Source organism: Emydura macquarii, unplaced genomic scaffold (genome assembly GCF_026122565.2).
Source record: "Emydura macquarii macquarii isolate MOO-44397 ecotype Brisbane River unplaced genomic scaffold, CSIRO-AGI_Emac_v2 contig_3390, whole genome shotgun sequence".
NCBI lineage: Eukaryota > Metazoa > Chordata > Testudines > Chelidae > Emydura > Emydura macquarii.
The window spans coordinates 4603039-4629617 of record NW_027133527.1 but is presented as its reverse complement, the minus strand read 5'-3'; the positions used below and the strand labels follow the sequence as shown (position 1 = coordinate 4629617).

General features: G+C 50.1%; 2 protein-coding genes across 3 annotated transcripts in view; one reads left to right on the top strand and one right to left on the bottom strand.

The window, feature by feature from the left end:
* The window catches only part of CHTF18 (chromosome transmission fidelity factor 18), a 42464-nt gene extending 26845 nt beyond the window's left edge, over window positions 1-15619 (top strand). Inside the window, exons 19-22 of the mRNA XM_067534254.1 lie at window positions 3602-3746; window positions 7561-7689; window positions 14085-14142; window positions 15066-15619. Of these exons, the coding sequence (XP_067390355.1) occupies window positions 3602-3746; window positions 7561-7689; window positions 14085-14142; window positions 15066-15202 (469 nt within the window). The 3' untranslated portion in view covers window positions 15203-15619. The remainder of the gene's footprint in view (window positions 1-3601; window positions 3747-7560; window positions 7690-14084; window positions 14143-15065) is intronic.
* Window positions 15620-15773: 154 nt separating this feature from the next.
* GNG13 (G protein subunit gamma 13) lies at window positions 15774-26579 on the bottom strand. 2 transcript variants are annotated; one of them, XM_067534255.1, is made up of 3 exons: window positions 26147-26579; window positions 19892-20037; window positions 15774-16030 (listed from the first exon to the last, which is right to left on the bottom strand). In XM_067534255.1, exons 2-3 carry the CDS (start codon window positions 19987-19989, stop codon window positions 15925-15927), a joined length of 204 nt encoding a protein of 67 aa, XP_067390356.1. In that variant the 5' UTR covers window positions 19990-20037; window positions 26147-26579; the 3' UTR covers window positions 15774-15924. The 2 variants fall into 2 exon arrangements, with proteins under 2 accessions (XP_067390356.1, XP_067390357.1); XM_067534256.1 differs by lacking the exon at window positions 26147-26579 and adding an exon at window positions 25830-25942.

Below are 26579 nucleotides of genomic sequence, written 5' to 3'. Positions count from 1 at the left end.
TTCCTTTCCCGTATTGTCCCTATTTTTGGCTTTTAATTGAAAATGTTGCAGGATGTGAAAACCACAGGACATTAAAAGCACTATTTGGTTCAGGCACGTGCTGTGATATTTGATCCTGACTCTTGAGTCTGGGCTTTTTCTTTTGCTGGCATTTTCTGCAATGTGCTGAAAAAGTTACTGTAACTATCTGAAAAAATGTGAAGGTGCATTATGGCCTGTTTGCACTTCAGGTTTCCTGGCCATGGGTTACTGGGAAAACAAAAATGTACAATACAGCTGTTTCTCAAAACTGCTAGTGGCTATTCTAATTTAAAATAGAAAAATCTCTCTAAATCTCATTTTAAGCCAAAGAAACTTCTACAGGAGAGGAATATTTGAAATGAAAGAGCAACATTTTAAAGCAAAGCTCTGTGAAAAAAGTCCTTATTTTTTCTGTAGCTTCCGATTCAGGTGTCTGTCTTATGACTTTGTTCCTGTCTCTGAAGGCAAGAGAGAGAAAATGGGAAAACTGGAAGGAGAATGTCTTTTTAAATAGCAAATTGGACAGAAAGCTGGTCTCTAAATCATTGAGAATTCTTCTGATACATGCGTGTGTTTGCTCTTTTTCAAGAGAACTATTATCAAGTGGAAATAAAACATACAACTATTTGTAATTGTTATACAAGAAGGATAATCTGGTTTCGACGAAATTCTCTGGCTCTGTTCATGTTGTAACTGCTCTGAGAAAGGCTTCCCTCCAAGTCCAGCACTCAGATCCTGTTAAGAATAAAACTGCTTTGCTTAGCCAAAATAACTGTTTATAGCATATCTCACTAAAATAAATAGGAGTTGGTTATAATCCCTTTTTTCTCCTTTATTGCATACCACGCTGGATAGGAAATTGTGGCAGGAAGTTTCCGAGGCAGTTTATGTGAAGGATGCTTAATTAAACCCCTTCAAGTGGAATGGGCAGAGACACTTTGCTACATTAGGCACCTTTTTTTTTTTTTTTTTTTTTTGAAGAAAAAGACATACAGTACACCAGGAAATGCTCTGACAGGTTGCTCTAGCGTGGAGTGTGCTTTACCTCTGAATCGACTTTTATGTCTGCCTTGCATAGAGAGAGCTGGCTGGCCAAACTGATACATAGTGAATTGGAGTCTTTTCACAGCCGATGGAGGGTTTAATTTCTCAGACAGGCAGATCAGATACTGCAGATCTTTTGCCAGTGTGCTGATTTATTGGGAAAGCCGGTCAGCCGAGATGAAGAACTAGAAATGGTCTCTTTTTTGAATTCTCTTTCACATTGTGGTGTGGCACTGGGGAGTTAATTCTAAATACATCTGTTGTTGAAATCCATTGAAAATTGTTGGACTTATCTGCAAGTGTGTTGATCTTCTCAGTTCATTAAATCCCAGATCTTGTGTTGTGTGTGTTAGGTCTAGGATCCCAAACCTTTGAAGTGTATGGTCAATCCCATTCACCTCCCTGGGCTTTGGGTCAGGTACTAAATACCTAGTAAGGGGAAACTCCAGCAAAGACCAAACCTCTCTTCTTGTAGATGGTTCTTAGCTTGTCCTGGAGTAGATGCGCGCCCTTTGTGTTGCAGAATGGGGTAGGAGGTGTAGCAAAAAGGCAAATGTCTGACATTTAGGTTGTAGAAATTAGTCTTTTGACCAAATTGCAATAGCTGCAATAAAATCTGTCTATTATGTTATCTGTTTCCTTGTCTAGTCCATGCCCCCTGTCGCCCCCACTCCTCCCCCCCCCCCCCCATATTCCCTTAATCCTTTTAATCCAGGATTTCTCCCTGAATAATCTTCAGAAAATATTTTAAACCCAGGTGACCCGCTTTATTTTAGCTTCTACAACTCAATGGCAGAGCACTGGAACTAGACAGAACAAGACTCAGCAGACTTGTTCTGCTGCTGAATAATTGATATTTCTGTCAGTGAGACAAGGCACGCCAGGCAAATATCTTTTATTGGGCCAACTTTTGTTGGTGAAAGAGACCAGCTCTGGAGCTTACACTGAGCTGTTTTTCAGATCCCTTTCACCAACAAAAGTTGATCCAATGAAAGGTAATACCTTCCCAATCTTGCCTCTCTAATATCCTGGGATCAAGGTGGCTACAGCAATGCTGCAAACATCAATGAAAGATTTCTATCAGACACGTTTGCCATAGGTACCAACCTTGGACGTCTCAGGTGTTTGAGCCCTTCCAAATTTTGCTCTCTGTTCAATAAGGCTATATATACAGGAACATGAGAAAGAGGTATAGTGGGTCCTAGCGGAGGTTGAAAAGTGGACTTGATCTCTGGAGGTAAGTGCCTGCATGGGTGGAAGCTCTCAGATACTAACGGGCCCTATAATTAGACTGACAAAGATCTGATGGTTGGATGATGAACTGGAAATAAGGCGCAGACTTTTAATTAGCCATTGGATCAGGTCACCAAGGGATGTGGTGGAGTCTCCCTCATTTGATGTCTTTAAATCAGAATCAGCTGACCTTCAAAAAGATACGCAGTGGTCCAGCCCCAGGTTATCGTGCTCGGTACAGGAATTACTGTGTCACCGTGTTACGGAGGAGGCCAGACGAGAAAAGCGGAATGGTCTCGGCTGACCTTAAAATCAGTCTGTGCCTACCCTCGGTGTTTGTGTGCAGATACACCTGTACGGTGGGGATTTGGTGGGCTGGGAATGGTAGCGGTGCAGTGTTTTGACCCTCACGGTCACTTGGCTGAATGCTGCTGGTGTCTCTGGGTCAGCCGCTTGGCCCCATTCCTACTGGACCATACAGCTAATACTAACTGGCGTTCCTGTTGGCACCTGTGGCAGACAGGCCAAGGAAAGGGTGACCTGCCGACTGCTGCCCTGGCCGTGACAGGTGGTTGGTTTTGAGCTGTGGTGGAAGCATGTTGACCGTGGCTAAGCAAAGCTCTGACAGCCCCGGGGCTGTCAATCGGGCTCCTTGCACAAGCGTATTCTATTCACCGTGTTCACATTAAAACAGACGTCTACAAGCAGGTGACCTGTGCGAACCTCTCACTGGTTCTGACTCCATTGAAGTGACCCTGATCTGCATTTCTGGCCCGTTTCACCCAGTGATTTCAAAGTGCTTCTCAAACCTGTGTACCTCAGCACAACCCTGAGAGGCGAGTAAGTATTTAAAGATGGGGAAACCGAGCCCCAAGGGCACAATTGCTTACCCAAAGTCACACATGGAGGAAGTGACACATCTGCGGCTAGAACCCAGGTCTCCTGACTCCCAGCCGCCTACCTGATGACCCCGAGACAACACTTCTTTCCAAATAAATAAAGCTTTGTTCTGAAAGATAACAGAAAGGCAAGTGCTCAATTTCAAATGAGATGAGGATGAAGCAAAAACCCTGATCCATAAGTCTGCAGATCAGTTTAAATGAACCTTTCACCCTAGATTTTGAGGGTAAGATTTTCAAAAGCAGAAATGGGAGCTGGGTCCCAATTGCACTTTGTACCTTTCTAAAAATCTCCCTTTTAACAGCAGCCAAAGGCTGCCGGATAGTATCAGCCGGTATTAACTGGATCCGTTTCATCTATTTATTTTGTTTTTTACACCCCTTTTCTATTAAAAACCCCCTAGAAACGTGGAGGACGTCTGTAGATTCCCAGACCTACCGGCTCGGAAACCGTTGACGTACCAGGCCAAGCAACTCATTGCAAGAGAAATCGAGCTAGAGAAGATGAGGAGGACCGAAGCTGTGCTACAGGCACGGACCATCAACCAGGTAGGCGTGGGAGACGGCCCGGAGCTCTGGTTGTGGCTTACAGGGAGCAGACGTGGCAGAGCCATCCATTGGTGTGGCCCAGGCATAGCTAAAGAGGGACAGAGCGCCCCATTGAGTGCGGGGGTAGATTGCACAAATTATAGGGGCAGTGTGAGCAGCAAGAGTGCACGGAGGCCAAGACTAACGATTCTGGATGTCTCGTTATATAGGGGTGCAAGCCCTAAAGGAGGAAATGATTCCAAGAGAGGGTGCTCAGCACTGACTGGAAACTAGCCCCCGTTAAGGTGACTCAGTTTGGGGTACCCCAGATTCACTAGTCCCTTTGGAAAGTCTCAGCCAAAGTTGCTGCTCTCGTGTGTTAGAAAACTCCAGCTGCCTCTGCCCAGATCCTCAGCTGTGGCCTCTCAGTGGGATTAACCGTCTGCACCCAATGATGGCAGCGAGGAGGGGAAAAGCTTTGACTGGCCACGTTCCTCGGAAGCAAAGTGCAATGCGAAAGCTTTTGTTTTGCAAGTGAAAATCCCAGCTTAAAACCTCCCTCCCCCTGCCAATGGTTTGTATGTTGTCCACCCGCCACTTTAAAGCTGTCCTTGGCTTGCGACATGTGAAATGTGCTCTGCTAGCATTGTGTCTAACCGAGCCGAACAGTTCATCTTTCTGCAGGGAGCCCGGCAATGCCTGCTCACTGAAATGCAAAGGGATTTTGCAATAGGGGCTGGCGGTCGCTCGGAGTTTATCCCATCTCGTTGCAATTTGCGTGTTTCAGTGAAGAAGCTGATGAGTCTGTATAGAGAGATGCTCTGGTGTCTGTGTGCTCGAGGAGAGTCGATTCCGTTATCATTTATTACTGGACCCTTTGGTGTCACCTTCCTTCCAAAGATCCCAAAGCCTGCCAGGAACATGAGGTCATTTCATCCCTCACTGAAGCACAGCTGCCTCTGCGGTGATCCCCTGGCAGCCCGTGGGATCATTGGGTGCCTGCAGCATCCAAGGCGGTCCTCTCCACCTTCCTCTCTGAAACCAGGAGCAGCTCCCAACCTCAGCTGGGAGAGGGACTCGATAAATCCACGATTGGGCCTGACACATTCCACCCGGTAGACTGAGTAGAGGGCAGCAATACGCACACACAAACAGCTTGCCCCGAGAGGCTTAAAGCCTAAATAGCCATCAGCCACATGAATTGGTTTCCTCTGCTGATGCCTGACCCACACTGGAATGCTGGAGTGCTGCCGAGGCCCCAGGCACTGCGCTTGCCTGCTGACGAGCGATGTCCCCGCCTGTCGATTTCTGTTCTTAGTGCATTAAGGCCATTAGCTCCACTGCAGAACTGCGGCGGGGAGTCGCCTTCGTCGCGTGGTTTGCTTTGTCTGGAAAAACGAGGGAGGGAGGGACGGGGAGATGAGGAGGCTCGGAAACGGGCATCACAGAGGCTCACGTGATTCTGGTGGCTTTCAACAGAGTCCTCCCTCGGTGCAGCTGGAGGCGCTAATTAATCCTTAAGAGCCGGCGACGCGCAGCAGCGGGTGTTTTTCACGGTGTGCGAGTGGGGAAAAGTGACGGTGTAAAAATCTCTGGAGGATTCTTGTTTACGTGATGCCATCAGGGCAACGCAGGCCCCAGCGTGACTGAGAGGACGAGCCGGGCTGAAATGTTCCACGTTCCTGCGGGAGACTGAAAAGGATGGCAAATAGTTGCCTGTACATTAGGATTTTGTGTGTGTAAAAAATTGTCATTCTTATGGTTTATTACAGCAGTGCCGAAGGGCCAGCCAGCCTGGGGCTGCACCGTGCAAGGCATTGCACAGACGCACACAGTAGACAGTCCCTGCTTCAAAGAGCTTGCAGTCGAAACAGACCAGACAAAAACCGTGCTCTGAGATCACCGGTCGGCTTCTTCCAGAGGAAGGCAAAATGGGTCTCTAGTGAACTTTGATTCCCAGAGAGCGGAGTGAAAAAAGTCTGACAACCAGCGGGGAAAATGCTGTGTGCATGAGGGCGGCAGGACTGAGCTCTAAGCTGGGATGTAGGGTCTGTCTACACTGCACTAAGCCTGGGCTCTGACTCTGGTTTGAGCCCACGTCCCCCTTCTGTCCACATACACACATCAGTCTGATTGGGGTCAGCAGGCACTCCGGACCCAGGTCCAAGGATCCTGCTGAGGAGTAGGTCCGAGCCCGAGTGCCACTGAGATTCTGGTCCAGGTCCTGTCCTTTTGCTGTGTGGACACAGCTCAAGCTGCAGACCTGAGTCAAAAAATCTGCCTAGTGCAGTCTGGTCGCGGGAGCACGGTTGTGCGACCCAGGTCCAGCCATTGTAAGCAGTGTGGATGCTCAAGCACGGGCTTGGAAACACCCCCACAGATCCCGATTTACAGTGCAGTATAGACGTGCCCTTAGGGGGAGATTTCCAAAGATACAAGGGCTGTTAGGCACCCACCGAGTTTCAGGGGAAGCTGGGCACCTCCCTGTCCCGTCTGCTTGTGAAAGTCCCCGTGAACAAATGGGAAGTAGGAGCGATAGGAAATAGTCAACCAGGGTGTCAACCAGACTCCACGGGGCCTTAAAACGCTTCACGAACTTGGGTTTGAGGCCGGTTCTGTTGGCTGGAGAGTTCTGAGGCAGCCTGTAAGCCGGTGGCACGGTCCAGCCGGGGCGTCGCGACCCTTCCTTGGGCCCAGGCTCCGAGGAAGGCCACAGTGCCTTGCTACACCGCCGTTCCATTTTGCGGGGCATGCATGTCTGGAGGAGAACGGGAGCCTGGAGGGGTCTCGTCTTGATAACACAAGGTGGGCCCGGGCAGGTGCGGCCATCGCCTCGCCAGCTGCCTTCATCAGGCTGGGCTAGATGGCCAACAGCTGCTGGAAAGAGGGGGAAAATGTGGGTCTCTTGGCAAGACGGTGCTCAGGGGCCATGGGGATGGGGATGAAAAGGTTCCTTTTCATTCTAGTTACATCCTCCAGGCCAGGAGAAAAGAGAGAGAGGCTTGCAGTGTACCTTGTAGGTCTGATGGGACCAAGATAACTGGAGGCATATCCCCAGGGGCAGCACGCTCTTCCTCCACTATAGACCCTCTTGTCGTCCTGCCAGTAAGCTGCACTAAACAGAACTGAGCCAAGCGAGCCCTGTGTCCTGTGAAAACTGCTTGGCAACGTCTTTCATCTCACTTCCCAAGGAAGCAAACACCGCTTGAAATCTCTCTCTCTGGGGTGCTTTGTCATCTGCAGTCTTTGGAATTTCTAAGGGTCCTGAGCATTAGATTTTTATTTCCACGTCGGTAGAAGCTTGTTACAACCTCACATTAATTATAGTGCAGAAGCCCCTAAAATTCCCTGCTTCAATCTGGGTCCCATTGTGCTAGGTGCTGTACGTACACATAGGGAAAGAGAGTCCACCCCCAAAGAGCTCACAATCCAAATAGACAAAACAGACACAGGGCAGGAGAGAAAAGACAGGCACAGAGAGGTGAAGTAATGGACTTAATGGTCAAAACAACAGCTCAGTGGCACAAGAACTTGGGTCTCTTGATTTCTGGTTCAGTGCCCCAGCCACTAGGCTGCACTGTCTTCTTGGGGTAGTTGCACCTACAGCCCACCCAAGAGCTATGTGCACAACACAGCTGGCTGGCTGACTTGGGGGCTGTGAAAGGGTGATACCACCCAAGAACTCAGCACTCCAGGGTGTTCCCATGCAGAGGATTCCCACAGCAAGTCTCCAGTGAAGGATCACAGGATCAATTGTGTGTCTCCAAGAGAACAGGTGGGAAGGAGGAATTGTAAATACAATGTGGCTTGTCCAAGTAAACCTCCCTCATTGCAGGTGTCTGAAGAAAGCCTCGGGGAGCCAGAAGATAAATCCGGTGCAAAGCCAGGGACGCCCAAGTCCAACGTCCGCAACCATGAGCAGCGTCTGCAGCACATCATGAAGAAAGCCGCCTTTGAGGAAAAGGTGAGATGGAAGCTTCCACAGAGGAGGTAAATTAACGGGGGTTGGCTGGGGCCCAGGCACATGGCACTGTTCCCGCACTGCGGTCAGTGGTTCAAATCTGGGCCAGGGAGAGTGGTTCTCATCTGACAGCTGCTTGTGGACCATGATGACACGAGTTGTTGGGTTGCAGTGGGCATAGGTTGGTATCTGTGCTGCCAGACGCTGAGGTGCTTACAATAGCTTTCAGAGGCCTGGTCTACATCTAAGACTTAGTCCACCTCGCTACGTTGCTCAGGGCTGTCTCACAGGGCTCTGTGAGATGTAGTTAGATCAGCCTAACGCCCAATACAGACACAGCTGGGGTGACAGAAGAATTCTTCCTTTGACCTAGCACTGCCGCTCCTGGGGGTGGATTAACTACAGCAACAGAACAACTCCTCCTGTGGCTGTGTTAACTAAGTGTCTGCACTGCAGTTAAGTGTAGACACACCCTGAATGGGCTGCAGTTTTTCATGGCATTTAAGTGACTGGTTTTGCCTCTGATTTGTAAAAATACCAGCCGTGGCATGTTCTTTGATATCAAGGCAGCCAGCTGTTGCCCATCTGGTCACATGCTCCTATCCCCGAACTGTGTAGGGTCATCCCTCGGGAGGACATTGGCGTGGCTAGACATGCCCATCTTTGAGAGGAAACCCTGAACCAAGATCCCCTCTATGGTCGACCATCTAGATTGAAGCTGAAAAGCCCCCGGCACCATTTTAAAAGAGCGGGAAATAACTGTCCCCCAATACATGCATGAGCTACTGAGCCTGGAATGGCCCCTGCAGCTTCTTTCTACCTTAGCGTCCTCAAGCTCTGTGCAAAGTGACGACGAGAAGCACATTCGAGAAGCACATTCCACTTGATTCAAATTCTGTTTTGCTTTTCAGCACTCAGCAGTCAGATCTTTAGCTGGTGTAAATTGGCCTAGCTCAGTTGGCTCCACTGGAGCAATGCTCATTCACACCAGCTGTGGGATCCGACCCTTGTATGTATAAGGATTATAACTGGTTTTGGCGGAATGAGCATTGCGGTTGGGCCTGCTTTTGCTCGGTCAGAACAGGCTGCAGTGTGAACGCCCCGCCTCTCTGCGGTCCAAGCACCGGGGTGTTTATCTCCAGGAGCTGTGTTTCAGAGGAGGTGTAGCTAAGAAACCTGGCATCCGTTGCCTCTGCCAAATGGGCTTTGGGATTTGAATGTCCTGGGAGCCAGGAAACAAGCGAGTTTCCCAGAGGCTCTTGCTACTGCTGTGATCCAGCTAAAAACACATTTCCTGAGCTGGCAGCACCGCTGCTGCAGATTGCATACTGGTGTATTAAACCGTACACAGGGTGGAGGAGAATCAACTGCATGTGTGCAGTGAAGAGATCTCTCACAACGGCATTGCGGGAGAGGGTGCGGTCGATGGTGGATATTTATAAACCTCTTTTCCTCTCTGTAAAAACGCAGAGATTCAATACCACGCTTCCTTTAAATGCATCAGTGATTTTGATAGTGCGTAGAGCAGTATAATTAAATATTGATGGCAGAATTACCCACGTGCCAGGCACAAGCAGACCAGCAGCTGCAATATTAGCAATGTTATCAGCCTGCCTCCAAGTCCTCAGGGCCAGACCCTCACATGGTGTAAATCATCACGGCTCCATTGAATTCTAGGCAGCTCTGCCGATTTGTACCAGCTAAAGATTTGGGCTTAATCTTTTGTGGGGGGGCTAAATGAAGGAAACCCAGCTGCCGGTTTGAGGGGTGCGTAGCTTAGGAAACATACGGTTAGAGGCTTTGGGAGGCCGGGTGCGTGATCTTGGACAAGTCCCTTCTCTTCTGATAGTGGGAGCGTGTGGAGATGAGCTGCTGAAATGCGCTAGGTATTGGTTGTTAGCTTGCTCATTAATAAGCCGTTTTACGGCTGGCGGTGCTCAGACCCGGGGTGGATTCGGTGCATTGGCCACGGTCACACAGGCAATTTGGAGACATGGGTTCAATCCCCAGCCTGCTAAACGATCCTGGCTGCCTCTCCAGACCGCCTGGGATATGAACAAAGGGGGCTAGACCGAGGGGGGGGCTAGACGTGCAGCCTATCTCAGCCCAGTGTCTCCTGAGAGGCAGAGGGGCGAGCGGGCTTCCTGGTAATAGGCGATTTCACCCTTTCCTTTTCCCGTGCCACTTTGGGTGGCCTGAATGCTGGGCTGCTCTGGCCCAGAGCTGTGACGCCAGCAGCCGAACTGGAGGCGTACGGTTTCACCCTGTCGTCCGCCCGCTGGGTGAGCCCAGCAGCCCCATCCGGTCTCTGCAAATCTTAACTCCTGGGTGCCTGGACTTCTCCCCTCTGGCCCATCACCCTCAAAGACATGAAGCCTGCCCCCAATTAGCAGTCCCCTTTGGAACGCACGCTGCACACAGTTTGCCCGCCGGAGACCTGCCGGGAGGGGGGGGGGGTGTAAAAATCAACAGAACAGTCACTGAATAGGAAAACCGTAGATTCAGAGATGAAATGATGAGGAAAAGCAACACGTGCAGGTTACACAGAAAATCAGCATAAAGACGTGAGCTCAGGCTTTATGCTCCTGTATCAGCTAAACTCCCTTTTCTAATACAAGTTACCTGTTGACTCTGGACAGGTTCCCAGTGTGCCCCCTCCTAGCAGAGATCCCGTCTTTCACAGACAGCACCCTGCTTTGAGACTGGCCCTCCCCTTCACTTCAACCCCTTCCCTTTTTAACAGGGTTTGCAGGGTTTTTTTCTTTCTCTCAGATTATGGTCATTCCTGGTTACCCCTAGTGGGGGAAGCTCTCTCCTTTCTTGGTTTTCTTCCCAGTTTTAATGTCTTCCCATTAACTCGCATGGTCCACCAGCGTCTTTCTCATGGTTACACCAGTTTCGTCTAAGCAGCTAGTCCGGGAGGTGCCCCTCCTTGCCTGTTGCCTCACCCTCCGTTGTGAGATGACCCTGAGGTTGCACCCCAGTTACAATTACAACGTTCTACACAAAGAGACGCGCACACATTCAGAACTCTAACCTGTACGCACAACTTGCCTGACACACGTTTATAATAACCTTGTGTGCGACCAGTTGATTCAGTTACTCAGTCTGTGGGATTCAGACATCCTGTTCTTCCCTCAGGGTGTCTGCACCCCGATTGTCACAGCGGCCAGACACTACGCTGCTGTGGCTTCCAGCAAGGGGGCCAGTCAGTGTCACGGGAACCTCTGTCTGCTTGACACTGAGCCCCGGCCCAACTCATTTCACCCAAGCCATCAACTGGCCACTGGGGGCTACCGCCTGGTTGTCTTGATCGCCGCTGAGCCAGGTGGGGTTTGAATCGGTGACCTATTGGGGAGAGGCTCTGTATCCATTTACCGATCTCCTGAGCCGTCCAGTTCCCCTCCTGCAATGCCAGTGGATACGTAGCAAGGAAATTCTGGTCCTAGTCAAACTGGGACTGCAAAACTTCCAGTGCAGCAGCAGTGCCCGGAAGGGGGCTGTTGCCGATCGGAGAAATGCTCAGAGTTCTTTCTAATCCAGTGGATCATTATACCCCAGTAATCTCATCCAGGGGGAAATCAAGTTAATGGCAGATAGAGAGTATAAGCCGTAGCAAAAATAAGCTCTGTGGCTTTGAGGATGTGAAATAAAACCAAGAACCAAAGAGCCCATTTTAAAAATAACAGATAAATACATTCAGAAGCACCTTGGTTTGTGGATTCATTTTCCTTTTTATTGTTCTGACCTTGTCGGTTGTTACAGTAGGACCCGGCTCATTCACACCCAGCACAGGGGGGGTCTGGCTGGAATGGCTCGATTCTAGAATTGGGCAGTAAGTGACTAACCACACCAGGAAAAAAGGAAAGTGAACGCATCAGAATCGACTTTGCTTCTTGTCTGACGTGCTGCTCCGTCCAGGCCACCTGCCCTCGGAAAGCGGTGGCGTGTGCAGCCTGGGGTGGGGGGAGCATATGAACTGCTTGGTGCTATTTGACACTTAAATAACCACGCCGCAAAAATCGCACTCATCCAGCCCGCTCGAAGATGGCTCCTGGGTCTCTCAGTCCCAGAGCTGGCCAGGGTGACCCAGACCTTCGTGGCCTCCGGGCTCAGCTTGTTGCCACTGGTTATATCTAGGGGTGTCGCCCTCCCATGTCCTGTAAACAGGCCCACTGAGACAAAACGCAGCAACTACAGCCGAGATTGCCTCAAAGACCTGACCCTGGGGCGCCCCTCTGGGCATGGAGTGTTTCTTTCTCATCCAGAAGTCTGGAGCAGGAGAACCTGGGGCCTGGTTAGGAGTTTAATCACGAGCCCTCCTACTTTGTTTTCGCACGGCAGCCAAGCTTCTAGAAACATCCGTGTGTTTGTGGGTGCTTGGGGTGGCCGGAGAGCGCGGTCTCTGGGTTCAGATTTATGTTGCTGAATTCGCTGGTAGGGAGAGAGCATCCCACGGACATCCTCATAACGTTTCATGGAGCTTTCTTTACGCAATAGGTATCGCTGTTGAAAGAAGGAGCAATGGTCAGACCAAGGGCTTGTCTACATGGGGACAGCCAGGAAAGTTAATCTGAAGTAAGTCAAAATGTGAATTTGAAGTGCATTAATTAAACCACATTAAATCCAATCCCTGTGTGGATGCTTCTGTTCAGAATTAAAGTGGCCTTAAAGTGGAAGTGAATTAAGATAAACCGTTTAAGGCCACTCTCATTCTGAATTTGAGTGTTCACACAGGGGTGTGATGCAGTTTAACTAATTCACATCAAATTCACACCTTTGGTTAGTTCGAATTAACTTCCCTGGATGTCCCCATGTAGACAAGCCCTAGGAATGTGAAATGCCACAACGTTGTGCTCTCACACTCTCCCTAGGTATCAGAAGAGGCAGCAGGTTACTTTTGTTCTGCCTACAGTGGTAAATGTGGAACTGTCTGTCTGTCTTCAGGTGTTATCCTGCTCTCCATCACCATAGCATCTGAGCAGCTTCGGTGTAAAATCAGTAGCAATAGCAAAGGCCCGAGCGGACTGCCACATTTCACGTCTCTTGCATGCTGTTGGCAATGCATGCCCAAAACCATGACCTGGGTGCCCAATAGCACAACCAGGTTTCAATATTTTTCTAGAAGAAAGACCTGTGGCCATTGCGAAACCATCCAGAATTCAGAGATGATGTTTTCCAGGGCAGGGAGCTCCTAGCCCAGTCTGCGAAATGGCTCTTGGACTGTTCCCTGGCTTTCCCTCCCATTGTGAACGGCCGCTAATTGTGATGACCGGGCACCATTCACCCAATGCAGCACCTCCGTGCTCTAGGGAACAGCGCCGTGAGGAAACAGCACTTTGGCCCTGGAAGCCAGCCGCTTCGCACGCTCAGCCGTGCGGAGTTAGGAAAGGGCTGTCCGTGACGGCAGCCATTTGCTGTGTCCCAGGCAGGTTTAGTGAAAGGTATTTCTCAGCTATCCCAACACGCACAGAGCCTAGCGGGGGACAGGCAAGGAAAGCAGTGGCCGGTCTGCCCAGGGGTGCGGAACAGCAAGCCAACAATTCGAAGGCTGGACTAAATGTGAGTAAAACAATCCAGCTTCGCCAGCATCCGCAGTAAAATGAACTTTGCATGCCGGAACAAGCCATTTCCCTTCATCTTGCACTCAGCCTGGCAAACGCGGCCCATTGCTCTCTTCGTAAAGCTGACCTCTGGCACCAAAGACGTGAACCCTTTGGGTCCGGGCCTGCAAGGTGTTCAATCCTTCCTGCTGGAGGGGAGATGCTGAAGGCGCCTCAGCCCCTTGCCATGGACCGGGCCCTTTGCTGGTCCACGCTCTGCCTTTCTGGCCCTTCCTCCCCCCACCGTTACTAGCACTTCCTTGGGCCAGTTAAAACTGCAATTCTTTTTTTTTTTTTTTTAAAATTGTCACCATTTCTGCTATTTCCCTCCCCGGTGTCAGCATTTCAGAGTGAAATCAGACCAGTCACTGTCACTCTCTGTTTCTAATCATTTGCACTCTAGTTCCTGTGCATGCCAAGGGTTGTTACTTGGGTTTCTGGTCCTGTCCAGGGTATATGAATAAATAAAGAAAGGGGACTGAAATATAGAATGGTCTAGATATACTGAATCCTGCCTTAGTGCAAAGAGATGGTCTAGATGACCTCTCAAAGTCTCTTCCAGCCCTGTATTGCTGTGTTTTTGTGGAGAAAGATGTACAGATAAATTTTGTGTCAACTTTTTGTTCTTAACGAAGTCTAGTTTGTAATTTGGGTGTGTAATTAGATAAAAATCCCGTGTAATGTTGAACTGGGCTGGGCTGGCACTATTCTCTTTGAATACACACTAGAAACAATATGCACTGAGAGATCTGATGAGGAGGAGTATACTAAAACCATTTTTATTTCTTTTCACAGCCAGAAACGGACTTCTTCGGGCGTCAGCTTGTTAAGAAGCAGGTGTCTCCATCAGCAGGTATGTGCAGAACAGGCATGATATTGGTCAGGAGAGGGGAAAGAAACTGGGAACATACGTTACAGTGGAAAGCTTTGCAATATTTTCTGTGGTTCCATAATGCTGAAATCAAACTGCTTTGAGATTCATCAAAGGGGTGGATGGAGCTGGGTAGCAATTTCCACGGTGTGTTTTGCAACTGTCTGAAGACATTTCTGTACATGGTAGGATTGGAAAGAAAGCTGGGCCATAAAGCCAGTCCAGTCCCCTACATGGAGCAGCAAGAGTGAGGTAGGGTAGAAAGGCCCATTTAATGAGTAACAAAAGATGGCTGCGGTTTTGCTTCTGCGAATGTTTTAAGGAATAACTTTACGTAAGGCATGTTTCTGCTACAGTTGCGCAAGCAGCACAGATGTGCTGCTGGAGTGCCCTAATGTAGACAGTTCCTACACTGATAGAGGGAATTTTCCTGTTGCTGTCGTTAATCCTTCTCTCTGAGAGACGAAGATAGGTCGATGGAAGACTTCTTCCGTTCACCTAGCTGTGTCTGCACCGGGAGGGTTAAGTCGATCAAACTACTCTGCTCAGGGCGTGACATTTTTCATACCCCTGAGCGAGGTGAATCTAATGTTGAAATGTAGACCAGACTTTTGTAAGGTTACACAAGATGCTGAAGTGTGTGTAGGATCAGGGGCTTTTGAAAGTCAGAACCTAGTTCTGAACACACTTACTGTGTCAGAAGGAATTGACTGTGGGACTACTCATAGTAAACACTGTGTCCGACAGTAATGTTTGTAAGTGCCATCCGTTTCAGTGTCTTATTGGTATTTCCTTGAGAGTCTGTTGTCTCTAATCTTTAAGACTTTCCAATTTTAAGTCCCTTGATTTAATTGCATTATGGTATCTTCTCCTCCTCCCCCGCAACCTTCTCTGTTCACCATCAGCTAATCAAACATCTGAGCAAGACTCTGTTGAAAAACAAATCGGAAAGGCCGTTGGAAACAGTGATGTTTGGTTCCGATTTAATGAAGGGGTTTCGAATGCCGTCAGGCGGAATATTTACATTAAGGACTTGCTCTAGTGCTAATGTAAAGAAATCAAACCGCAGAAACAATGCATACAGAACAGAAAGAAAAACGTGACTTTTAGCCTTCTAAAACAAAAGTATGGTTCATGAAAACTTTCCTGCGTTTATTTTCTATTCAGATGTTTGTAAAAAATAAATAAATAAATAAATAAACAAAATAAAAAATGTTAAAAATGTGTGAAGTATTGCTTTGTTTATTTCATTTATAAACCCTTAGTTCTCATATTTCACCTGCTTTGCTGCAAAATTGTATATTCTACAATATACCAAAAAAGTAGTGAACATTTTTTTTATAAAAGCTTTTTGTTTTTCCTTTACAAGTTCAAAAAGGCTTTGTAAGGTTTACAGACGGGTCAGCATAGTAAAGTGAAAGCGCAATTGAAAACTACAGGATTATCAAGAGAAACTCTTTGCCTGTTGTTTGACATTGCTTTTCCAGTTCCTATTCTGATGCTGCTAATCAGCTATTCTCCAGTACATTGTCTCTCTTACCAAGTTACTCTTATGCTATTCGCTTTTTCAGTATTAAAAAAGAACCGCTTCTACTAATAAAAATAAGACAAGATGAGAACAGTGTTTGTTCAGTTAGTCATATTAGGAAACTAACTAATAAAAAAAAAAGTACATTCAGAGTTAATGCAAATTGAATATCTCAGGAGAAAGCCGTTTTGTCAGCCGCTGCCGCTTGGTAGCAAGTTGGAGTTGGATACATTAGACTAGAGTATGGTACATTTTCCTTTTTCCACCCAAGGGTTGCTTTTCATCAGCTCTGGATTCAGAAATGGGTCTTCTGGAATGCTATCTTCTATCCACTTAATCAACCTGCAGAGAAGAGGGGAGAGGGAATGGTTAAATGGCTCTCTGGGTTTCTCCATGCCTTCTTGTAGCTGAAGTGGGCGAGAACATTTCTTTTCATTGTTATGCAGTAATAATACTTAGCATTTACGTGGCATCACGAGACCCTTTGCAAACCCGTTAGCCCCGGGAGCTACGTAATATAGTCGTATCCTCTAATTAAGAGACAAAGGGGCTAAACAAATTTCCCAAGAATGTATGGAAAGTCAGGAGTGCAACTGCAAAGAGAGGCCCAGCTCCTTCTCCTGAGGAGAAGCACAGCATTGTCCAGCGCGGTGACGAAGCCCTGGGGGCTCTTCTGTGGTGGTGGGAGCAGGAACCTCTTCTTGACGCTGTCCATCCCGTGCAGTGGTCTCGGCTGGCGTGGGGGAGCTTCCCGCCGGGCCCCTGCCTCGGGTTAGCTACACGTGCCACTTGCTCGCCCTTCTTCTGGCCCTTCGTCTCACTTCTCCTTTTCTTACTTTTCTGTGTATTTTCCCCTTCGTGTGTTTTGCTGACTCATCCCCTCCCCCCTCTTTGTTCTCCCCTACTTACCTGAAGGCTGTAGACTGGCGGAGGGTGTCCTCTCAAGGCAGAGAACAGAGAAGGGAGGGATGGCAGGTCCCTGTTTGACATTCATCCTCTTGGGCCTGTCAGCTGGTCCCACAGCCAGCGACATGAGGGAGCACAGGGAAGGAAGGTAGGTGGCTTCCATCTCTTTGCTGACAGAAGCAGCAGCGAATTTGCTGTGTGTGCATGTGTGTGTGTGTGGAGCCAAGGGCCTGTGGCTTCCCCCACGGGCCGTGATCAAGCACATCTGTGCATGCACACACCCCCTGTGCTAATGGTGCCTTTGTGATGGGGGAAATTGCCAGAACTGCAGATGCCAGAGGCGTAAAAGGTTCTGGTATGAGGTTTTTTGGTACATTAGGCAAATGATATCCCAAATAAACAATGGCCCTAGCTAGCCGAGGTCACGCATCAGCATGGATGGGTGGGAGGGACACGGCCAATCACAAATGTACACGTTTTCCATGTACAAAGAGCCTTGCATCCCCAAAGTTCCTAGAATGCTTTATACAGCTCCAAACCTCCAGCATCCTGGAAATGCAGCACCCGTATAACTCACCGAGCAAATACTAATAAATAACCTTCTCAAGATCTGAATATTTTAAAAAAATCAGTTCCCTCCTCTTAGCTGCTGTCTTCATCTTTTGTGTGTGTGTGTGTCTGTATGTCTCCTCTTTAAAAGTTGCCACCTTGAATAGAGCAGGTTATAGGGAACCATCTTAAGCAGCGGTAGTGCCCACATGTCCTACACTGAGCCGGAGACCTCAGACACAGGTGATTAGAGAAGACGAAGGAGCCGCTAATTTTTCAGCTACTTTGTTTCAAGTCAGGATTCCTCAACTGGATCGCCGTGTCGGTCGTGTTTTAATAACGTGCTTGTCTCTCGGACGCCGCACTCCCATTCATGATTGCACGGACCTACATTCCTCTCCCATTCACAATCACCGAATCTTTCCAGACTACAGAGGGGGAAGTAAGAAGACCGATGCATTTAAAGTCCTCTGAGTTTCTGTTCATGGGAATTAGCAGCTGAAACTGAGGAGTCAATATCATGTGAGCTGTCCGCCTGCTGCAGACCACAGTTTAAAGAGCCTCTGGTTTAAAACTCCTTGGTTTTGCACTATGTCCATTCACACATGCAATCGATTACCCAGCCAGCAGTTTAACTATGAGGAGGTGTCTAACGCTTGGAAGCGCACTGCCTCGAGAGTGAAATGCAAAGGCTTCCGCGTTGGGCGCAGAGCGGGGCTGAATGTCCTTATCACCAAGCGGTGGAGGAGTATTTAACAACGCAGTGCATTTTAAGGAGCATCTAGCTTATTTATTTTATCCCCCATGAAACCATTGGCCGCTGCTAGATTTGCCATCCTCCTCCCAGATGGCATCACGCTGATGCCATTGATACCAGAAATATCAATTTCACCTGATAGTAATGACCAGCTGGAATGCTGCATTCTGGGGCATGGCTGGAAGGTTGCAGAGAATAATCAGCATTTCAAAGTGCTAGTCACAGAGTGTTTCTGGACTGAACGCGCCCACCACAGCCTGGGGAGGGCAAGTATTCAGCACACAGGGCTGGGCCCACCTCACGTCACCCAGACTTTGTGTCTGAAAGCAGACGTTGTTAAACTTCGGAGCATTGCCTCCCCGACCGCTCCTCCGTGATCAGCCCATGGCAGCACCCACAGCGCTGCATGGCATCAAGCGCTTAGACCCCCCGACAGAATGGGGCCAGGGGTGTGAATGTGGATTGTAACCCTTTTCCGCTAAACATGTTAGTTCTCAAGTGCTGACGGTTCAGATTTGAGCTGGGCCCAGTAAGCATGCCCGTGCATCGCCTTCCTGACCTGCAGTCCCCCCTCCCCAATTTTAATCCAGACCTGTTCCCCCCCCAAAAAAAAACATCCAGCAAAGCACCTCAGGCCTAACTTCCAACCCCCCCGCTGTTATTCCAGACCTGAGACAGCCAGCCATGTGCTGGTAGAGCTGCTGGTGAGGCGGTGATTTGGGGATCACACCAGCCAACTCACGTTCAGTGTGAGAGCTGAGCTAGTATTTGACCTTAGTACTTCACTCACAATCGCTGTATTCGTGTGAAAACAGCACTCGGGGGCTTCCACTTGCAATGGCCATTCTACTAAATGAGCACTTTAAAAGGGCCCCAAAGTTTCAAGGACAAACCTCTGCTAATAATTCCTCCACCCCACCCCACCCCACCCCAGCTAGAGGTTGCCGTGATGCCCGGCTCTCTCAATATTTGGTATTTTGTTTTTAAAGCCCCATCTCCCAGAGTCAGGTGATTACGTGCGAAGCTCCGCTTTTAATCAATAAAAAGCCCTCATAGCAGCTCAGAAACCAGAAGGCAAATAAAAAAGACTCCAGCCTTTATTGTGTCTCTCATTTGAGGGGCCTGCTCCTTGGTGTTTTGAGCACGTGGAGCTGATTACGTTCCAGATGAGCGATTGCGCAGCACCAGCAAGTGGGAAGCAATCACTAAGCCAGAAGGGGGAGGAGTTTTTTGAGGGCAGAGGCTGACACAAGGGCGGCTGTCCCTGATACTGCTGGAACATCAGGCGGGGAGCAGCTGGGGCAGCACTTCCACTAGATAGACAGATTTTGGATTGGATTCTTAGAGCCGCCAGGGTTTAAATGACCAGTGCATCGCTCCTTTCACTAACCAAGGCATATGGCTTTCTCCAGAAGCCAGGAGAGGTGACTAGACTGGAATAGGTCCGGCCACGTTCTCTATGGAGTTATCCCCAATGCAATCAGGTTTATAATACAAAAGCACCTCAAAGGCTCCGATTTTCAAAGGTAGCTGCAAATGGGGCGCCCGCCTTTGCTCACGTGTTTGACACACGCGTACGCGCACGGATCCAGGCTGTGGGCGTGGAGAGGGGAATGGCTGTTTCTCGTGCACATCCAGCCTGGTTCTGCAGGGCGTGGTAGCTACAGGCCCAGCAGGGCAAACATCGTATGGGCCTGGCAGTGCCCCTCCCGCAGAGCACCCAGCAAGGTTTGCAGAGCTCAGCGCCTCGCTCACCCGTGACCGTTCTGCTGAGGCTGCAGGAACAAAGCGCGTCAGCGCCTCAGCTGGTGCAAAGTGGCAGGGAGCCATTGACCTGCAAGGCGTTACACCAATTTACGTCAATGTGGGCCAGTGACCTGTTTGGGAGGAGGGTGTGTATCCACTAGGCCGTGGGCTGAGAGCCACCAACTCTTTCCATGTTGGCAACAAATGGCCGGGGAAGTGGGGGGCAGTGGAGCGCATGGACTCACTCCGGTATTGTTTTGGAGGACATCTCCCTCTTGTAAGCCAGTTGGTATTTCAGGCTGTCGACTTCCTTCTTCCACTGCGGAAGCTCCCATTCATCCATGGCGGCAGGTCTTGGCGCCTGTTCTTCTTAATGTGGAACCAACCTGGGCTGAACAACAAAAGCAAAGTTGCGTTTGGTAACATGCCCAAATCCTGGTCCCCTGCCCATGCCTCCTGCTCCAGCACTTCGTGGCTGAACACCTCGGCATTGGCCGGCCATGGGCCATGAGCTTTCCTACAGGCACCTCTATTCCCCGGAAAAGGCCGCCACTCTGGCGTTCACCGCGCGGGTGGCTTGTCAGAGCGCGTCAAGGCCCGCGATGCAGCCCACCCCTTTGCTCACAGCAGGGCGAATGTAATGGGCAGGACGGTTCCCCGGGGAGGGTGTCTCTGCACATAGCCCAGCCATAACCGCAAAAGGGGTTAAGCCAAAATGAACTCGCACCCTAGGGAGCAGAATCTGCTGATGCAAAATCCCCGTCTTGCATGGGCACCATGGACCTGGCTTCTCGTCAGCACGGTGGGTCACAGCTGGTCAGTGAGATCAGGCCAGAAAGCTGCACTTTGGCGACCCGTCAGCATGGCCCCTAGTTCTGACTCCCACCTGTGCTCCTGCCATAGCCCTTAGATTTCCCTCCACACCTGTATCAGGGGCTCGTTGTTCGCAGCTCCTTTACTACCCCCGAGACCCACCTTCTCTGTGAAAAATGCCGCCATCCCAGCAGCTGGAGGAAGGCCACCTTATAGGCCAGCACCACACCATCGTTTGACAGCGGTTGCCCTTCACTCGCTTTTCTTCCTATGACCCAACTGCAGCGTATTCCCTCCCATGCATCAAGGTGCCGGCCAGGGCTGCTGCTATCCCTGGGACTACCACCAAGGAACTAGGCCAGGCTGGTGCCTTCATTTGAAAGTAATTCTCCCCGGCACTGCCCCCTCCCCCTGTAATTTGCATAGTGCATTGTCCAGCATTATCATTTGACTAAGAAATCCTTCTGAGTACTGCGCGGGGCATGGGGAGGGAGCGCTGGCAGCTGTTCCTGACCGATGGAAGGGAAGGATTTAGCCTCGATGCAAATATCTGCCTTGCAGGAGCGCTCTGACGGTGGGCGAGCTCCAAAGTGGGTCGGATTCTTGATACTTGCTCACCGCAGCCCCTTCGCTCCGAGTCCTGCCTCCCCTGTGTGAAACAAGGCCCGGAGCCTGCTGCCTGAGACGCTCTTGCCATCGTGCGGCTCGGGGTCAGAGCCGATCCATGCCTACGTGTCTCTCACATTAGGACAATCTTTGCAAGTGGCATATGAATGTAAGCAGCCGGGGATTCGGCTGGGGGCGAGGGGAGGGTTCACCAAGCGCTATGCAAAGAGTGACGTCTAGAGAAAACAAACCAAACTCCAGTTCCTACTGAATTAGCCAGGGGAAGGTTTTCTTTCAGATACCTGGTAGAGACCCACCAATGTTCTGATTTGGGCGGGTCTCTGGTGGCACACATTCAAATACCCGTGGGAAGACAAAGTTCATCTGAGGGGCTTCCAGACCAGGTCAGAGGAAAGAATGCTGGATAATCTCAGAGCCAAGACTGGGAGTCCCTTTGCCCTAGGACTACTCTGCCATTGGCCAGGTAGGAGGTCCAACCACCAGGGACAGGCTAGGCCATTCTAACATCTGGCTGCTGGCAAGCACACCTGAGCACAGCTGCCTATTGGCTAATGGCTAACACGGCAGGTCGGATGGGGGAAGGATCGTCCAGGGGATAGGGTGTGGGCCTGGGGCTCAGGAGACCTGGTTCTGCCACAGACTTCTCGTGTCCCTTTGGCCCAGCTCCTCATAGGTGTTTGAGCACTTATCGCCCATTCATTTCAATGGCAGTTGGGTGCTTAAATATCCTTGAAGATCTGGGTCTTTGGCTCGCTATGCCCCAGTACATCCTTGCAACACAGGGGATAACTACTTCAGCAAGGACTGTGAGGAACTCAGATGGAACCTAGATAGGCAGTAGGAGGCCACCGGTAGCGTCTTGAACCTCTATAGTCTGTTGCTATAAAACTGTAATAGGTTAGCTACTTTGCTGTCCGCTTCACTGCCTAGAGTTCACCTGGTGCTTCACAAACCCACGCCACCCTTTTGAAGCCCCAGGTTTAAAAAAGAAAACGCATTGCTTTCCTGCAGAGGAGGCCAGGACTAGTTCAGATATGGCTCCTGCAGCTAATAGGATTTAAGGGCCAGATTCTAGGACCCTTGCCTTGAGTCGTACACGACGAGGAGCCTCCCTGAAGTCTGTCGGACTTCGGCTGGCGTAAAGGTGCTATTCAGCACAAGTAAAGCTGTCCGAACCTGGCCTAGGAGTGCAAACACTGGACCAGATCCTCAGTCAGGCACGCAACATTAAAACCTTGTTCGCGTTCAGGCTATTGACCTGTTTGTTGTGCATGGGACACTGTGACAGCCCTGAACCCCTCAGCAGCTCAGCTCTCAAGCCTACCTCAGGCACATTTGTATTAAATTGGGGACAGATAATGGGGCTGAAAGGTCGTGGCTTGATGGCCCTGGTTCTCAGTTAGCCCGCAAGCCAGGCGAATGTCTCTCTCACACACTATCCTACCAACATGCATCAGGCCTAACTTGGCGGGACCCCTCACCCACAACCCAACTAGGTCGCACACTGGAGATCAACGAGATCCTTGTTTTCTCTACCAGCCTGGGTGGTGTGAAATGCCCGTCGTCACGGTGGTAGTTTTATGATGTACTAGGGAAAGCTGTCCTCAAAGCACGGCAATGAGACTATCCCATTGCACGTAGGGAGGCTGGGCAGACTTTGCTTTTTGATCATTTTGACAGCTAATATCAATGTGTATTTTTCAGCGTTATTTTTAGATTTGTTTTGCCTATTTAAATTTTCACAATTGCAGGAAATTATGGGGGAAGGGTCAGACAATTGGGGGGTGGGAGGGGTGTCAGATAATTATTTAATGACAGTGGATGCTGAGCTTCCAATAATTAAACTGTTGAAAGACGAACGCTCAGCATGACATGTCAAGATATACAAAGTAAATATCCTACAATCAAACTCGAATACATTCCCAAACAGGCTTTTTTCTTACCTTGCCTATCTGTAAATTTCAATTAGCCTGGATGGAAATAAATATTCTTTTCCCCAGGTTTGTGTGTGTATAGTGAAACTGACGTTTATCGCGACTTACTGCTAAAAATGTAATCCTTCCAAGCCTCTACCAACCAGCCACCAGATGAGAACAACTTTGTCTAATGCCAGCCAGGACTGAGTGCTAACCAGTGAACTAAAGGTGAAAAACTTCTTAACAAATACCAACCTCCTGGGTCACCCCCCACCCCTGCCTGCTCTTTCCAAGTCAAACTCAAGATTAAAGGTTCCAGCAACTGCTGGGGAATCCAGACACCTGGATACCTGAAGAGGTGCAGGAGGGGGACTGAGCCCCAACCTCCCTGCTCACAGGTGCAATCTGTGCCTGCCGCATGAACCCGCTGGCCCCAAATGGAATATTTGCCCTGCTCCCTGCATCGGGTAGAGGTACAAAAAGAGTTGCTTCTGCAAATCAATTGTAAGTACAAATGTGCAGGTATAAATTGCACCAGCCTGCCCTGCTCACTATCTGGCCCTTACTGTTAAGTGTCTTAACCAGAGTAAAGCATTTAGTCTTCAAAAGCATTCCAGATAGGCCTATCCCGCTGACCTGCTGGCTATCCCCTTTGTCTCCATATCACAATAGAAGCACCACACCTACCTTTGCACCGGGAAGTCTAGTCTGTCAAAGCTGGGTCTAAGCAGCAGCATAAACAACACACCAGCATCTCATTTTTATAGTGGGGGTTAGCAGGTTCTGTGCTTTGCATACACAGGCAGAAGCATTAGCATTCAAATAAGGAGCCGGGGGGGGAAAAGCAGGTCAGCTTTGATTGTGATTTGGCTTCTATTTTTGCCTTTAGGTGGAGTGTGGAATGTAGCCAATGGGATGCTATAAACCCAGCGCGTTTGATTGAGGGCAAACACATTGGCTATGCCGAAAGGGTGTCGGGCTGGTGAACAGGTGGGACTCAGTCCCCGAGTTAAGAGACCGAGACAAATTTTGCCTTTCCTAAGAAGTCAGTGACCCTTGCCTGGGGGTCAGTCCAACACCCCCAAAGACAATGCGTTACTCCTGTTTTACACTGATGTAAGTGAGGTCAGAGTCCGGGCCGGGGTTTGCTTTGGGATGTGCTGTTGCAGTTGGGTGCATAGTCTGGGCCTGTCATTAGTGTTATTCCCACTAGGCAGCATGGTGCATGCTCTCAGGACGCGCCTGCCCACCTGAACATCCAGCGCACGTCAGGTTTCTGACATCTAATGCCCACTGTCAGCGAACACCACCGGACACAAGCGTAACACTAGACGCACGGGTGTGAGCAAGGGACAGTGACAGGGCTGCTGGAGCGGCTGAGGGGAGAATGGCAATTGGTGGACTGGAGAGAGGAAGAAAAATTAAAGGGGAGAGAGGAAGGGGTGGGGGGGAAATCACAGCCGAGAAAACTAGGGCGAGGAAGACACATCAGAGCAGAAAGACAAAGGAAATGTACGCAGCAGTGTCTCTCTCGTGGCATTAATGCAGCACCTGTCAATTGTAGCTCTCACAGTGCTTTGCAAAGATGAGGAACTATTATGGTCCCTATTTCACAGCTAGGGAAACTGAGGCACAGCTCAGTAATGTGGCCTGAGGTCACACAGCAAGCCCCGTGGAAACCCTGGGAGTTCTGGCTCCAAATGCTACAAGTCCATCAGGCCAGGCCAGGCCCAGCCGGCTCCCGGGTCAAGAAGGGGGCCAACCCCTGCACTACGACATGAACTTTTCCTGTGGGGGAGGCCCTTCTGCCTAACACATCAGCCCCCTGGTCTGTCTGTCTGTCCCCACTGGCCCGTCTTGCACTTCGACTGATGTCCAGCCGAGCTGCGCTGTTCAATGGCCAGGGCAAGGTAGTACCCATCCAGTTCAAGCTGCCCTCGGTCCGATTGGCCCTTCTGGGCAGCCTCCAACATCAGTCCCAATGATCCCTTCCGAGCATCACAGCTATTACCGCCACCCAGGGCGAGGTGCCAGGAAACCAGAGCGCATCGGGGTGGAGGTGCCTTAAAGGAGAGAGGGCCGTCGGCCTGCAACGGGGCAGTGGGCAGGAGGGATTTTGTACCCGATAGCCAGACCCATCAGGTCCATTCCGCTCCTCTCCTAACCAGAGGCAGTCCCGGGGCTCAGTTGTTGTTTTCCAGCTGCCCCTGGTCGGCTTTGAAACCTGACAGCTTGTATGTTGCCTTTGCCCCAAAAGACCAGAAAGCAACTCTGCTTCGCAGCCACCCCCCACTCTCACAGTGTTCAGCCCACCCACCCACACACACACACACACACACACACACACACCTTCACTTGCTCCCCACACTTAGCCGCCAGTTGACCCGTCTCCCCTCAGCATCCATCCGAAAGGCCAGCTCTGCAATGAATTTAGCCAGGGAGTCATGCGTATGGGGACCAGACGTCTCTGTTACAATACAAGGTGGCTGTTTCGTCTCTGAGACTGACTTCCCCGCAGATGAGAGAGACACGGTGGGCGAGGGAATGTCTTGGATTGGACCAACTTCTGTTGGCGAGAGAGAGAGACGAGCTGTCGGGCTGACACAGCGCTCGCCGCGCCGGTCACGTTTATCTAACGCAACAGCCAACGTGAACGGTCCGTTCGAAAACGTCCACGCGAGGGGATTCTCGACAGGCCGCGAGGCCACACACGGGTAACTTTAAACGCCCCCCTCCCCTCCTCCCAGCCCCCAACCGGCTGACCTGTACAGAGGACCCTGCTTTTTAAAAAATGGCCACACGCCGTGAAAGAGATTCAGAAGCTAACCAGGGCGAGCAGATGCAACGGACCAGTTGTGGCGGGGGGTGAGTCCCTTCTCCCTAGACTTTTTCAACAAGCAGCCAACGCGAGCTCTCCGCCGGTGACAGCGCACAGGGGACGTGGTCCCTGCTGCTGTTACAAAGAGATGCAGGCAAATCAATAGCAAGGCATGCAAGACTGCTTTGATTTAATCTCTCACCCAGCTTCCCCTGGAGGGAGGGTGGGGGGGGGGGGGAATAATTCCTCCTCCCCCATCTCTCCCCCCCACACCAAGTCCTTTGTAGTGCTGCTTTTAAAATAAACACATCAAATCAGCCACCTACCTTGTAAGAAAACCTGTCACTTGGGGAGCGGGAAGTGCAGGTCTCCTAAAGGATGCGTCCTCCGTCAGCTCGCCCAGGCTCAGTGGCCTTTCCCCAGAATGTAGCCAGCTAAAGCGCTCTCCCCTGTTAACAATCTCAAATCCGGTGTAATCTATTAATGTACGGTCGGTCCAGCTGCCTCAGACACAGCGCGGAGCAGGATAATGAGAACGCCTTTTCCCCAGCCCGCTCCCCCTCCAGAGGATTTTGCTCTGTTTAACGGTTTGGTGCTGAGATAAGCTGCCAGCCAGCGTCCCTGCCTCCTTTTCTGCTCTCTCCAATGCCCTCTGTGCTGGATAACGGGTTCTACAGCAAAGGCTTTGGAGGCTGATGGCTCATTAGTTCTTGACCCTTCTTTTTTCTATTGGTAGCTGCGGATAGTCACAGCTAATGT